This window comes from Schistocerca serialis, chromosome 1 (assembly GCF_023864345.2).
Source record: "Schistocerca serialis cubense isolate TAMUIC-IGC-003099 chromosome 1, iqSchSeri2.2, whole genome shotgun sequence".
NCBI classification, from domain to species: domain Eukaryota; kingdom Metazoa; phylum Arthropoda; class Insecta; order Orthoptera; family Acrididae; genus Schistocerca; species Schistocerca serialis.
The window spans coordinates 700,171,863-700,185,545 of record NC_064638.1 but is presented as its reverse complement, the minus strand read 5'-3'; the positions used below and the strand labels follow the sequence as shown (position 1 = coordinate 700,185,545).

General features: G+C 39.5%; 1 protein-coding gene across 1 annotated transcript in view; it reads left to right on the top strand.

Moving 5' to 3' along the window:
• LOC126480871 (gamma-1-syntrophin) overlaps positions 1-13,683 on the top strand; it is a 796,968-nt gene that overhangs the window by 739,719 nt on the left and 43,566 nt on the right. Inside the window, exons 8-9 of the mRNA XM_050104253.1 lie at positions 3,503-3,727; positions 8,827-9,030. Of these exons, the coding sequence (XP_049960210.1) occupies positions 3,503-3,727; positions 8,827-9,030 (429 nt within the window). The remainder of the gene's footprint in view (positions 1-3,502; positions 3,728-8,826; positions 9,031-13,683) is intronic.

Genomic DNA, 13,683 nt, shown 5'->3' with positions numbered 1-13,683 from the left:
CTGTGATAGTAGTGAGGAGAATTACCTCTAACCAGCAGGTAAACGTGTCAATGGTGGACAGTATGTAATGAAAGGGTCTGAGCGGGGTAAGGGCCTGATGATATCGATGTGTATGTGCTGAAATCTTCATTTTGTCACATCGAACATACCCATTGGGGGGCTGTGCATGATGTCCTACTTTTGCATGCTGACAAGCCACACATGCTCGTGTCCAACTGTGACAGGGTGCGCCAAGTTGTGAATACCATTAAAAATGTCCCGGCGGAGAGGTGCAGGAATCACCAGACATATGTGTCCTCTGAAAGTGTTGCACCAGACGGGTGACAAGAACCCAGGAAGTGTCCATAACTCTAGTTTGAGTCCTGTTTTAGGATCAGAGTGCAATGTGGCGAGTTCAGTATCATCTGTTTGCAATTTAGGGAGTTCACTGAGGTCCAGGAGTTCACTGAGGTCCAGTTGTGAAGACAATATCAACACACAAGACAAAAAATTGGCAATGATGTTGTCTGCCCCTCTGATGTAATCTATGTTGTTCATAAACTGGCATATGAGATCCACAAGTCCAAAACATCTCGGGGATGAGTCCTTGCCTGGGTTGCGAAAAGCATATACCAGTGGTTCGTGATTGGTAAATACCATGAGATGGCGACCTTCAATATCGTCTTGGAAATATCTGATAGCAGCGTAAATAGCAAATAGTTCCCAGCCATAGGTTGACCATCTACATTGGGAAGTGGACAGTTTGTGGGAGAAAAATCTGAGCAGCTTTACAACAGAACCCATGGATTACTGAAGTACCAACCCCACAGCTTTATCACTCGTGTCTGTAGTAAGCGAGATGGGAGCATCAGAGATGGGATGAGTGAGTGTAATGGCCATCTGTAAGGCTGACTTGAGGTTATCAAATGCACATCACATATCTGGAGTCCATCTGACTGCCCGAGACCCTGAAGTGATTTTTCCCGCAAGAGTATCCATCAGGGGGGCTTCTAGGTCGGTGGCATGGGGAATGTGTTTGCAGTAGCAATTTACAATTCCTAGGAAGTGGCAGAGGCCCTGAAAGTCTTTGGACCAAGGCACCATACTAATAGCCTTGACCCGTTCGGGTAGATGGCGTTGGCAGAAACCATACGGCCCAGAAAAGTGACATTAGTGCAGCGGGATTGTGACTTAGCATTGTTCACTGCGACATTGTTTGTATGTAATAGTTGTAACACTGTATTTAAGTGGTGTTCATGTTCCTCAAGTGAGGAAGAAAAAATTAACAGATCATCCAGGTATGCATACGCAAAATCCAGTTTTCCAACCAACAAGTCAATGAACTGTTGCCACATTTAAGTGACTGTATAAATCAGACATTAACTAAAACTGATTTTTATCACCAACAAATACCGTTAAGGATTTAATCTGCTGTGAAGTGAGGTGTAAGAACTCCTGGATATCTGAAATGTTCTGCAAAATATCTATCCTGATTACTTTTGCTGAATAAATACTTGGTTTATATTGCACAAAAAATGTAAGACCCTGTGGAATGAAAAAAATGTAAAATAAGTTAGTAATCTTGTCTTAAAGTTACTTAATTGGTCTTCTTGATTAATTTATGAGTTGACTTTAGGTTTTTATCCAGCTGTGACAAAGCAAGCTGGGATAATTTTAATTCCCCTCTTGTTCTGCCATCTGCCTCCTTAAATTCATTTTGTTACTTTTAACTGATTACCATTAACATACGGGAACATAATCTACATTTTCATAAAGTAGAAAGATCGGCCCTTAGTTTTGAAGAATGTAACACCAGATCTAATTTTGTGCATAGATTTACATATGTAATTGATTTTCTAATTTATTTTGACTATGCCTAGTTAGTATTTTTTGTTATAGGGCAAAATCAGTAATTGTTTCATAACTTGAATTCTGTTGTCGACATATAAACAAATATAAATTCTATACTAATTATAAACATTTGGAAGACAAAATACTAGTAATCTAAAAGTATCTATTTGGCCCTATTTGAAAACATGTTAGCAAAACCAGCCCTGAATTAATTCCAAAGTAATTAACAGTTTTGTCAAAAGTATTGTTTGTATAATGATATTTGTTAATTTCATGATTAAAACAAATAATTTGGCCCAACTCTTGCAGTAGAAGAAACTGTTACAAAGACGCAATTTTTTGATGTATTCAGTTAATTTAATGAGTTAAGTTTTAATTGTAATTTCTGTAAACTTAACTTTGAACAATGTGTAGTTTCAGCTCCTATTATTTTGACAATATATAAGGGCCCAGTTTTTGGTCATGAGACAGTCAGTCCATGGCCATGTTTCAGATGAGGGAACCTGTGTTGTTTAGAATGACAACAATGTATCAGTGTAATAGTGAAATAAGTGTTACACCAATAGGCCATGCGTTAAAGCAATGACAGTGACTGTTCAATTTATTTGAAGGACTGTGAACTATGTGGTTATGTTTTTACTACTCATAGATATTCAACAGAAAACTATCGAAGCAGTATGTGGAGGTTCACCTGCAACCTATTGATGAGACTTATGAAAAGTTTAAACAATAGTGCACTGGCCATTCGTATATAACTGTTTATTATTGTGGGTTGTGCAAAGTAAAGTACGGTTAAATGCAAATGTGTACCTGTCTGCTACAGTATTTACAGTAGTCAGTGTCCAAATTACAAACCCCATTTTTCAGCCAGTGTAGCAACGCAGCTCATCAACACCAAGGACAACAAACGAAGAAATAAATAAAGCAGGAAGAACTGCTACAACGGGTGTATTGCAAATGATGTTTCATTTAGTTTGACTATTTATTTCTTTTTTATGTACCTCAAGATTATTTTTGTATGCTCCATTACTGAACCTTGTGGGATTGCATATTGCATATTTTTTCATTATGATTTTAATTTTATTTTCAACACACAGCTTTTCAGTGTGACTCCCTGTTTTTTGTTATGAAATTAAGAAATTATCCCTAGAAGAATGAATTAATCAATGCCATACTAATTTAATTTATGCAGCATAACTTGTATTGCCTGCACCAAATGATTTTGAAGGTCAAAGAGTAAGCAAGTAATAAATTTTTCTGTTGTGGTTTTCTTGGTGTTAAATGCAGCTTTCTTGGTAGAAAATCCTTTATGAAAGCCAACTGGAGATGCTGTTAACTGCTCATTTTCCCAAAAGTTACTGTTCTAGTTTAAGATACTAATTCAAACATTTCTGGAAGGATTATTGGTCTGGAATTAAATATTTTCTCATCCAAATTTTTGTAGATTATTATTGTGGCATATTTAAGAATATGAAAAATAAGTCTTGTATAACTGATTACAAAGGTAACTCAGCATCTGATAATAATACTCTGCTGGAGGCTTTAACTTTAAAGAAAGGTCATATTTCAGAACTGCCATTAATGGCTGATGAAATAAATCTTTAATAATTATCAATTTTGATCATCTGAACATTGCTATGCATCATTATTAATTACATATCCATGCTTACAGCTGAATATTATGGACTGGCTTAAATGCAAGTTGGTATTCAAAGTTTATCAGACCATGTTCAGAGTCATAAAGGATTCTGAAAATGTAGATGAGAGACAGCACTGTTTTCTAATACAGACATCAGGTCATGAATCCAGATATCTGTCTGTTGAAACAAGACAAGAACTGCTTCGGATTGAAAATGCATGGCATTGCTCTGTTTGTGCTGCAGTTATGAAATTGGGGGTATGTAAACAGTTACCATAAAATCTTCATATACATCAAGTATCAAAAATGTTCCCTAGCTGGTTAATTATGATAATTACTTCTACCTTCAGAAGGAAGAAAAATGAGCCAGTGGAAACAGATAACTTTTTCCCTTTGATTGAAGGTCTTACTACCACATTTTACAATTCTTATTTCTTTATGAAAGCTTTTGAGCTTCCAGTAACAAATTTATAACATAAAAAATATATATAATGGATAGTTTGTGTTATATGTATAACTTTCTTCAATATTACAATATGTTGGTATGAGTGACACACACAATTAAGTAGCATATAATAACCAAATCACTTCAGTGAAAACAGCTTTCAAAAATTCCATACAAAGCCCATATACATAGCTAGGCTTGGTCCAAACAAGTAACAAGTGCCATGAGAGTGTAGTCAAATGAGCACATGAATTGACCATACCATAAAGAGGAAGAGAGCCCTCCACTGTGGGATTATAAGTAGATTACTAATCCAATTTGCATTGTGGTGCTGCCCATGGGCTGCACACACCAACCTCAGTATGATGGTGTCATTGCTGTTTGATCATGCTGGCAGCCGGACTCATGCTGACAGACCCTGGTGTGGGTGAGTTTAATCATAAGATGATGAGCCAGTATCCCCTGTCTCATTCTGTTTACAGCCAGTGTGTGGCACCAGTGTAGTAGACACAGTGACAAAGGAGTCCCACAGCTGGATACAAACTAATATTTACACAACTCAAGTTTTGCCAGCTTTGTTAATGGCTCCAATTTCTGTAAAATGTATAAATGCAGTCAATGGCAATACTCACTCTCCGTGTTGTTCATTAAATGATGGAAAAGCCATAAACATGGGTTGTATGAGAAACATTTCTGCAACATATGCTAATGTTTGTGCTGCCTAAAATAAAGCTGTTGTTAGTTCCTGATAACCCTATACAGTTAGAGTTAGTGGTTGTTCTAAATGTTCCATGGTTAAAAAACCACACACGCCCCTTGTTATAAAAATGTTCAAGGTCTAGTTTGAATGTGCCACCGGTGCTAACTCGTTACTGTTTTTGTGAAAAGTAACACACACACACACACACACACACACACACACACACACACACACACACACACAGACAGAGAGAGAGAGAGAGAGAGAGAGAGAGAGTCCAAGCTATCTCAAGTCTGTATTCCAAAGCATAATTCAATCTGCATTGCACCAAAGTTCTGCTTTTGATAAATAGATTTCACAGTATAAACACTGAGCCAAACTGTTAGCATGTTCACTGCACACTCCACAGATAGGATCATAGTTGACTCAGACCAGCTTTGGACCATCTTATATGGTCAAATCTGATGTGGGCTCATTCTAGGATGCGCCTGTGCACAAGCACCCTCTTGTTAGTGATACCACGGGAGTTGGCACTAATTGCACACCTGTTGTTCAGTTTCCATAGTGACATCAAGTGGTTTCACTAAACAAGGTTATCCCTCTTTCCTATTCTCTTCTTCAAATAACACACCACAGTTTGAAGGAGAGATGAGTTACAATAAAGATCACACTCAGTATAGAATTTCTGAAACTGTATGCTAAATAACAAAATGTTTGTGCTTAATCTAAATTCCATTAATTTAAATTTAATTCCATTAATCTAGTCTAAATTCTGTTAATCTAATATTCTGTAAAGCTTGGAAGGTAGGAGACAAGGTACTGGCAGAAGTAAAGCTGTGAGGACGGGCCGTGAGTTGTGCTTGGGTAGCTCAGATGGTAGAGCACTTTCCCACAAAAGGCAAAGGTCCCGAGTTCAAGTCTCGGTCTGGCACACAGTTTTAATCTGCCAGGAAGTTTCATATCAGCACACACTCTGCTGCAGAGTGAAAAGCTCATTATGGAAACACCCCCCAGGCTGTAGCTAAGCCATGTCTCTGCAATATCCTTTCTTTCAGGAGTGCTAGTTCTGCAATGTTTGTAGGAGAGCTTCTGTAAAGTTTGGAAGATAGGAGACGAGGTACTGGCTGAAGTAAAGCTGTGAGGATGGGCTGTGAGTCTTCCTTGGGTAGCTCAGATGGTAGAGCACTTGCCCATGAAAGGCAAAGGTCCCGAGTTCAAGTCTCGGTCCGGCACACAGTTTTAATCTGCCAGGAAGTTTCATATCAGCGCACGCTCCACTGCAGAGTTAAAATCTCATTCTGGGAACAATTTCTATAGTTGACTCATTTATAAAAGACTTTTTGAGCAGGCTACTTGAATTCCTCCTGGCCGACTGGGCTTTGCATCCTCCTTCCCCCTTTTGTCCAAAATCTATTTATGGTCGTGTAATCCTGCATAGATGAAGCCAACAATCCCATGCAGAATTAAATTTTAAAATATCCATACAATAGTGCACTGTCAAATGACCAAATATGCGCAATTAAATGAAAAACTTGCAATGTTAGAATTCAGTATTTTGTTGTGACGCCTTTGGCACAATTTTTTTATGCATCTTCACTGCATGATGTGATTTTAGTGTATTTTTGCTTCTGATGAAGCTATATTTAAATATACCGAAATGGTGGTCAAGGATTTCAATAAATCTTTATTCTGCAACTGTTTGGTTGTTATCATTTACCTTGAAGATTTTCAACAGTTGCTGCTTCAGCCATGTTTAAAATTTTGATTTTATTTTATTTTAAAACAATTTGACAACCAGTTTTTTTTTTTTCAAATTTTCTGTCAACTTGGGGTAGCTCTTGAGTGTTAGGCCACTGAGCTAGCAATCCCTGTATTTGGGAGCAAGGTAGTTTGAATCCATCCACCAGCAACCTTGAAAATATTGTTCTGTGGTTCCCCTCAGTTCAGGCAAATGCCAGGGTTGCTCCCTTACTATAGGCCACAGCTGGTTCCTTCCAAACACCTTTCTTTCCTGAAAAATCCCAATTCTCTTAAAGATGTAGTGCCTCTGCTTGAATGAAAACGGCTGCTTCAAAGGCGAGCAGAGCATCTCTTGAGAAAGTCTCGGCACTAAGACTCTCATAAATTTCTCTTCCAGGACATTCTTTAATGCAGAAAATGATCTTTCTTGCACTGCAAGAAGTGAGAGATGCATACTTAAATGACGGCATTTAGGGAAGTGTCAGGTTGAATAATTCAAGATCCTTTGCATTTTCACCACTAAAAACTGTTCTAACTTTTCTGTCAAACAGAAATATCTTTACTCCAAAAGCCCTGTTGGTAATAATCGCAGTGCCTCAAAAAAATTAGTGCTCATCCATTCCTGATCAATTCCTCAGTTCAAATCGAGACTGAAAGAAGAGTGTAAAATGGCCTTGGAGGGTGAAGGGAGATTGGAGCATAACTGCTTCTTAGTGGTTTGCCAAAATACAGCACTCCCAAGTAATGAGATTATATCTCCACAAGATGAAAACTCCAAGTTCATTGTTGAATGGTTTATCATTCTTTATGAAAATTTTAAGAATAAAGGTCCTCTTCTACAAATTGGACCCCCTCCCCCCCTTTTGACAAAATTCTGGCTACATCCTTGCTCATGTCATCAATGATTAAAAATAACAAGATATTTAAAAAAAAAAAATTATGATTCAGTATTTGCTAATCATCATTACAATTTGATAATAAAATGGAATTTAAGTAAAAGTAAAAAAGTTTGATTTAGTACTTTCACAATCATGAACCTATTCTCTGCACTCAGCTTCTGACAAACACACTAATAACCTAGAAATTCCTTTTTTTATTTACCAATGCTCAGAAATCTTATGATCTTTAAAGATAATTTAGGAAATTAACATCCAGGCACTGAGCTTCAAATTCTGTAAGTATGCATAACATCAAAGATAGTCAGTCCATAAGGTTCTCCTGGCAGAGTTATAACAGAGATGATATCCTTAACTTAAAAAATTAAAACAACCTTGTCTCTAATGAAGACTGATAAGCAAAAACATTATGACCACTTGCTTAACAGCATTTTGGTACACCTTTTGAACATAATGCAGCAGCTGTGCTGCACGGCATGGATTCATCAACTCTTTGGTAGGTTTCTGGAGGTACATGGCACTAGACGTCTATGCACAGGTCTCACAATTCCCATAAAATTCAGGCCAGTGGTTTCTGAGTGCAGAGTTGGCACCTGATAGCTTCTCAGGTGTGTTCCATCACGTTCAGATTAGGTAAATTTTATGGCAACAACGTATGTTCACTATCATGCTCCTCTGACATTGTGACATGGAAAATTATCCTGCTGAAAAATAACAATTGCTGTTGGGGAAGCATAAAGGGATTCAAGCAGCACATAGTAATATTCACATAATCCACAACTATCATGTTGCCTACAAATACTACTACAGGTACCTTGAAAGCCCACATGTATGTCCCTCATAGCATAATACTGCCCCAATCAGACTACATCCATGGTACAAAATGGTTCAAATGGCTCTGAGCACTACATCCATGATATGGTGCATGTTTTGAGCAGCTGTTCACCTGAATGACAGTGTATCCAGACATGGCCATTTGTTTGATGTAGTGAAAACCATGATTTATTCAAACAGATGACATAGATCCACAGTCCAATCTCAGTTATCCCGTGCCTGCTGCTGCTGTCATTGGTTCAGCATGAGAACACACAGAGGTCATCTGCTGTAACACCCGGTATTCAACAATGTACACTGTGTGGAATGCTTCAGCATTGTACTCTGGCACAGATTGCCACCTTTCCTGCTTTATGGAGCAAGTAAACTTCCTACCTTGACATTCTGTGATGATTCATGGTTGTCTAACTCCTTGTCATGTACTCATGTTTTCACTATCCATCAGTTGCTTTCCATAGATTCTCATGACTATAGCAAGCGAACAGCTGACAGTGGCCATAATGTTTTGCTTACCAGTTTATATTGCCTGCCAGTTTGGAGTATAATGGGTTTCTGCAGTACTGCTAGATAAAAATCTGTAGTTTCTTTCCAAATTATAGTAAAAATACACACCAAGACTGTAATTCACTTGGAAAATGTTCTCCGTCAATTGGACATGTATATGTAACTATTGTGAACAAATCATTTCATTTTTATGCTGTTCTATCACAGTTTCAGTGCAAAATATTTTAATATTTTACAGAGCAAAACTTTCACTGTGACGACTTGTGGGAAGACAGCTGGTCTGACATTGGACTGGAACATGGGATTTGCCCTTTATGACACAGAATCCAAAACATATTCTTGGAAATATAAATTTTCTCAGCTAAAAGGTTCCTCTGATGATGGCAAATGCAAACTGAAGCTCCATTTTCAGGACAGTGAAACAAAAATGATAGAAACAAAAGTAAGTTCTACTTATTGTCAAAATAATGCAATTACTTTTAGTATTCCACATCCCAAAATATTATGTGTACAAAAATTTTATACAAATAGAACATAAATGAAGAACATATGTTTTGGTCATTTTCTATCTGATATGATGATTCAAGATGCAGCCTATCAACCAATCCTTTCTCTTGGTGTGCTTACACCATAAATTCCTTGTGTCCTCAATTGCAGTCAGTATCTTTTTGTTAATTATTTGATCTACCCAATCTTATCTAACTGGGGGGTCTCACCTCCCAACCTCCTTTGACCCATATAACCCACAGAATATCAGATTTCTTCTCCCAATAAAAATGGCCAGATCATACAATTATTCACACACACACACACACACACACACACACACACACACACACAGATATATATATATATATATATATATATATAAAAAACAAAGATGAGGTGACTTACCGAACAAAAGTGCTGGCAGGTCGATAGACACACAAACAAACACAAACATACACACAAAAATTCAAGCTTTCGCAACAAACTGTTGCCTCATCAGGAAAGAGGGAAGGAGAGGGGAAGACGAAAGGAAGTGGGTATTAAGGGAGAGGGTAAGGAGTCATTCCAATCCCGGGAGCGGAAAGACTTACCTTAGGGGGAAAAAAGGACAGGTATACACTCGCACACACGCACATATCCATCCACACATACAGACACAAGCAGACATATTTCAAATATATATATATAATGGAAGGAAACATTCCACGTGGGAAAAATTATATATAAAAACAAAGATGAGGTGACTTACCGAACAAAAGCACTGGCAGGTCGATAGACACACAAACAAACACAAACATACACACAAAATTCAAGCTTTCGCAACAAACTGTTGCCTCATCAGGAAAGAGGGAAGGAGAGGGGAAGACGAAAGGAAGTGGGTTTTAAGGGAGAGGGTAAGGAGTCATTCCAATCCCGGGAGCGGAAAGACTTACCTTAGGGGGGAAAAAGGACAGGTATACACTCGCACACACGCACATATCCATCCACACATACACATCCTTTCGTCTTCCCCTCTCCTTCCCTCTTTCCTGGTGAGGCAACAGTTTGTTGCGAAAGCTTGAATTTTGTGTGTATGTTTGTGTTTGTTTGTGTGTCTATCGACCTGCCAGCGCTTTTGTTCGGTAAGTCACCTCATCTTTGTTTTTATATATATAAAAAAAACAAAGATGATGTGACTTACCATACGAAAGCACTGGCAGGTCGATAGAAACACAAACAGACACATACATACACACAAAATTCAAGCTTTCGCAACAAACTGTTGCCTCATCAGGAAAGAGGGAAGGGGAGGGAAAGACGAAAGAAAGTGGGTTTTAAGGGAGAGTGTAAGGAGTCATTCCAATCCTGGGAGCGGAAAGACTTACCTTAGGGGGAAAAAAGGACGGATATACACTCGCGCACACACACACACATATCCATCCACACATATACAGACACAAGCAGACATATTTAAAGACAAAGAGTTTGAGCAGAGATGTCAGTCGAGGCGGAAGTGCAGAGGCAAAGATGATGTTGAATGATAGGTGAGGTATGAGTGGCGGCAGCTAGAAATTAGCGGAGATTGAGGCCTGGTGGGTAACGGGAAGAGAGGATATATTGAAGAGCGAGTTCCCATCTCCGGAGTTCGGATAGGTTGGTGTTGGTGGGAAGTATCCAGATAACCCGGACGGTGTAACACTGTGCCAAGATGTGCTGGCCGTGCACCAAGGCATGTTTAGCCACAGGGTGATCCTCATTACCAACAAACACTGTCTGCCTGTGTCCATTCATGTGAATGGACAGTTTGTTGCTGGTCATTCCCACATAGAATGCATCACAGTGTAGGCAGGTCAGTTGGTAAATCACGTGGGTGCTTTCACATGTGGCTCTGCCTATGATCGTGTACACCTTCCGGGTTACAGGACTGAAGTAGGTGGTGGTAGGAGGGTGCATGGGACAGGTTTTACACCGGGGGCGGTTACAAGGATAGGAGCCAGAGGGTAGGGAAGGTGGTTTGGGGATTTCATAGGGATGAACTAAGAGGTTACGAAGGTTAGGTGGATGGCGGAAAGACACTCTTGGTGGAGTGGGAAGGATTTCATGAAGGATGGATCTCATTTCAGGGCAGGATTTGAGGAAGTCATATCCCTGCTGGAGAGCCACATTCAGAGTCTGGTCCAGTCCCGGAAAGTATCCTGTCACAAGTGGGGCACTTTTGTGGTTCTTCTGTGGGGGATTCTGGGTTTGAGGGGATGAGGAAGTGGCTCTGGTTATTTGCTTCTGTACCAGGTCGGGAGGGTAGTTGCGGGATGTGAAAGCTGTTGTCAGGTTGTTGGTGTAATGGTTCAGGGATTCCGGACTGGAGCAGATTCGTTTGCCACAAAGACCTAGGCTGTAGGGAAGGGACCGTTTGATGTGGAATGGGTGGCAGCTGTCATAATGGAGGTACTGTTGCTTGTTGGTTGGTTTGATGTGGACGGATGTGTGAAGCTGGCCATTGGACAGGTGGAGGTCAACGTCAAGGAAAGTGGCATGGGATTTGGAGTAGGACCAGGTGAATCTGATGGAACCAAAGGAGTTGAGGTTGGAGACCTCCTCAAAATTCCAATCAACACAATCTGGAACCACAACACCCTAATTCAGTAGTTAACCTTTCCTCCAAACCTCTCTCCAAATCCGAAACCTCTGTCCTATCCAAAGGCCTCACCTTCAGCCCCACCCCCAGATTCAACCAAATAGCCCTCGTCAAAGATTTACTGTCCTACACTCCTACTCTCTGCTGGAAATATCACTTTGCCACAAAGAAAAATGATCCTAATCGCACTCCTAATGATCCAACTCCCCAAGACACCATCCAAATTGAACCCTGCCTGGAACAGTTCCATCCTCCGTCACAGCGGGACCCACCTCCTCTTCCTCAAAATCACCCTCTCCAAACCTTCCAGGAATTTCTGAGTTCCAGTCATGCATCTCAATCCTTCTTAAAAAACCTTAATCCTACTCCCAACATCACAACTGCTGAAGCCCAGGCTATCTGTGTGATCTGAAGGCTGACCGCTCCATCGTCATTCTTCCAGCGGACAAGGGTTCCACGACTGTGGTACTTGATCGTCGGGAGTATGTGGCTGAGGGACTGCGTCAGCTTTCAGACAACACCACATACAAAGTTTGCCAAGGTAACCCCATTCCCGATGTCCAGGCGGAGCTTCAAGGAATCCTCAGAACCTTAGCCCCCTAGTTTTATATCTAATCTTCCAAACAAAAATCCACTTTCATCGCCCATTAGTATGAGCCAGTCAGTTTGGATTACAGTGTTAATAATTCGTAGTTCACAATGATTAATTTAGAAACAATTCTAACTTTCTGCATCATATAGGCTTTTTATTACTAAGGAAAGTCTTCGATGTAAAATCTTATCTGTCTCCATGTTTCTGACCTATTTACAGGGATCTCAGTAAATGGAAAATCTCAAGTATTGATATTGGGTTTATCTTGGATTAGATACATATTTGATGTATGGATCCTTAATGAGGAGATACTCAAATGTGTAGTACATGTCCCAACACAAGAACAAATAACACATACTTACAAAGAAAAGGAGTTACATTAATATTTTCGCACTGGATCCTGAGTTTAATGGTCCTCACGAATGTGAAATAAGCCAAAAAATCTTAAATTTTTATTTAAGAAGTAGCAACAAACTTATCATAAAATGTATAAATGTGTAATACATTGTGGTGTATATGATAACTTATTGACTACTGTAGCCACACATTATCAAAAACTGCACATGGACATCATTTGTTGAGAAGAAATGACAAAACAGGTAGAGGAGAAGGTGAATAATAGAGAGAAGTTAGTCCATTAGATACAAGAAAGAAGATAAACAACAAAACTAAGCTTAAAGTTACAAAATATTGATAAGAAACTACAATCATTTAGCAAATCACAGATGAAAGCTAAAGTCAACAAAGGAATACAAGAATAATAAAGGAGGGGATCTGTAGAGAGGGAAACTGCGAAAATAAAAAGAGGACAAATGTATAAGTGGAAAACAAATTAGAGGTGTGAGGTTACAGTCTGAGAAGAGGGAATGAATTAGGGCCAATAACACATTACCAGAAAAGCTGCACCCAGTTCAATCAGATTAACCACTCAGCAATCTCTCAGCCTTCACATGGTGCTTTGTTTGATAGCTCCTTTCCTCTAGTATTCTGCAAATGTCTGAATCTGTCATAAATAATTACCTGAACCAGCAATCCTGTGATATATAAACTTAGCTGCAACCACTGTGCTACCTTCTGCATGGGCATGACAACCAACAGACCAATCTGATCCATGAATGGCCACCGATAAGCTGTTGCCAAGAGACAGCTGGACTGCCCACTTACTGAACATGCTGCCTGCACAATATGCTTCACTTAAGTGATGCTTCACAGTCTGTGCTGTCTGAATCTTTTCAACAAACACCAACTATTATGAACTGCACAGGTGGGAACTCTCCCTGCAGTATATTCTATGTTCCAGTAACCCCCTGGCTTCAACCTTCGCTGTCCTCCAACCACCTGTCTACTTCCCTGCTCTTACATCAACACTACATAGCCTTCTATTCTGCCAGTGCACCCAT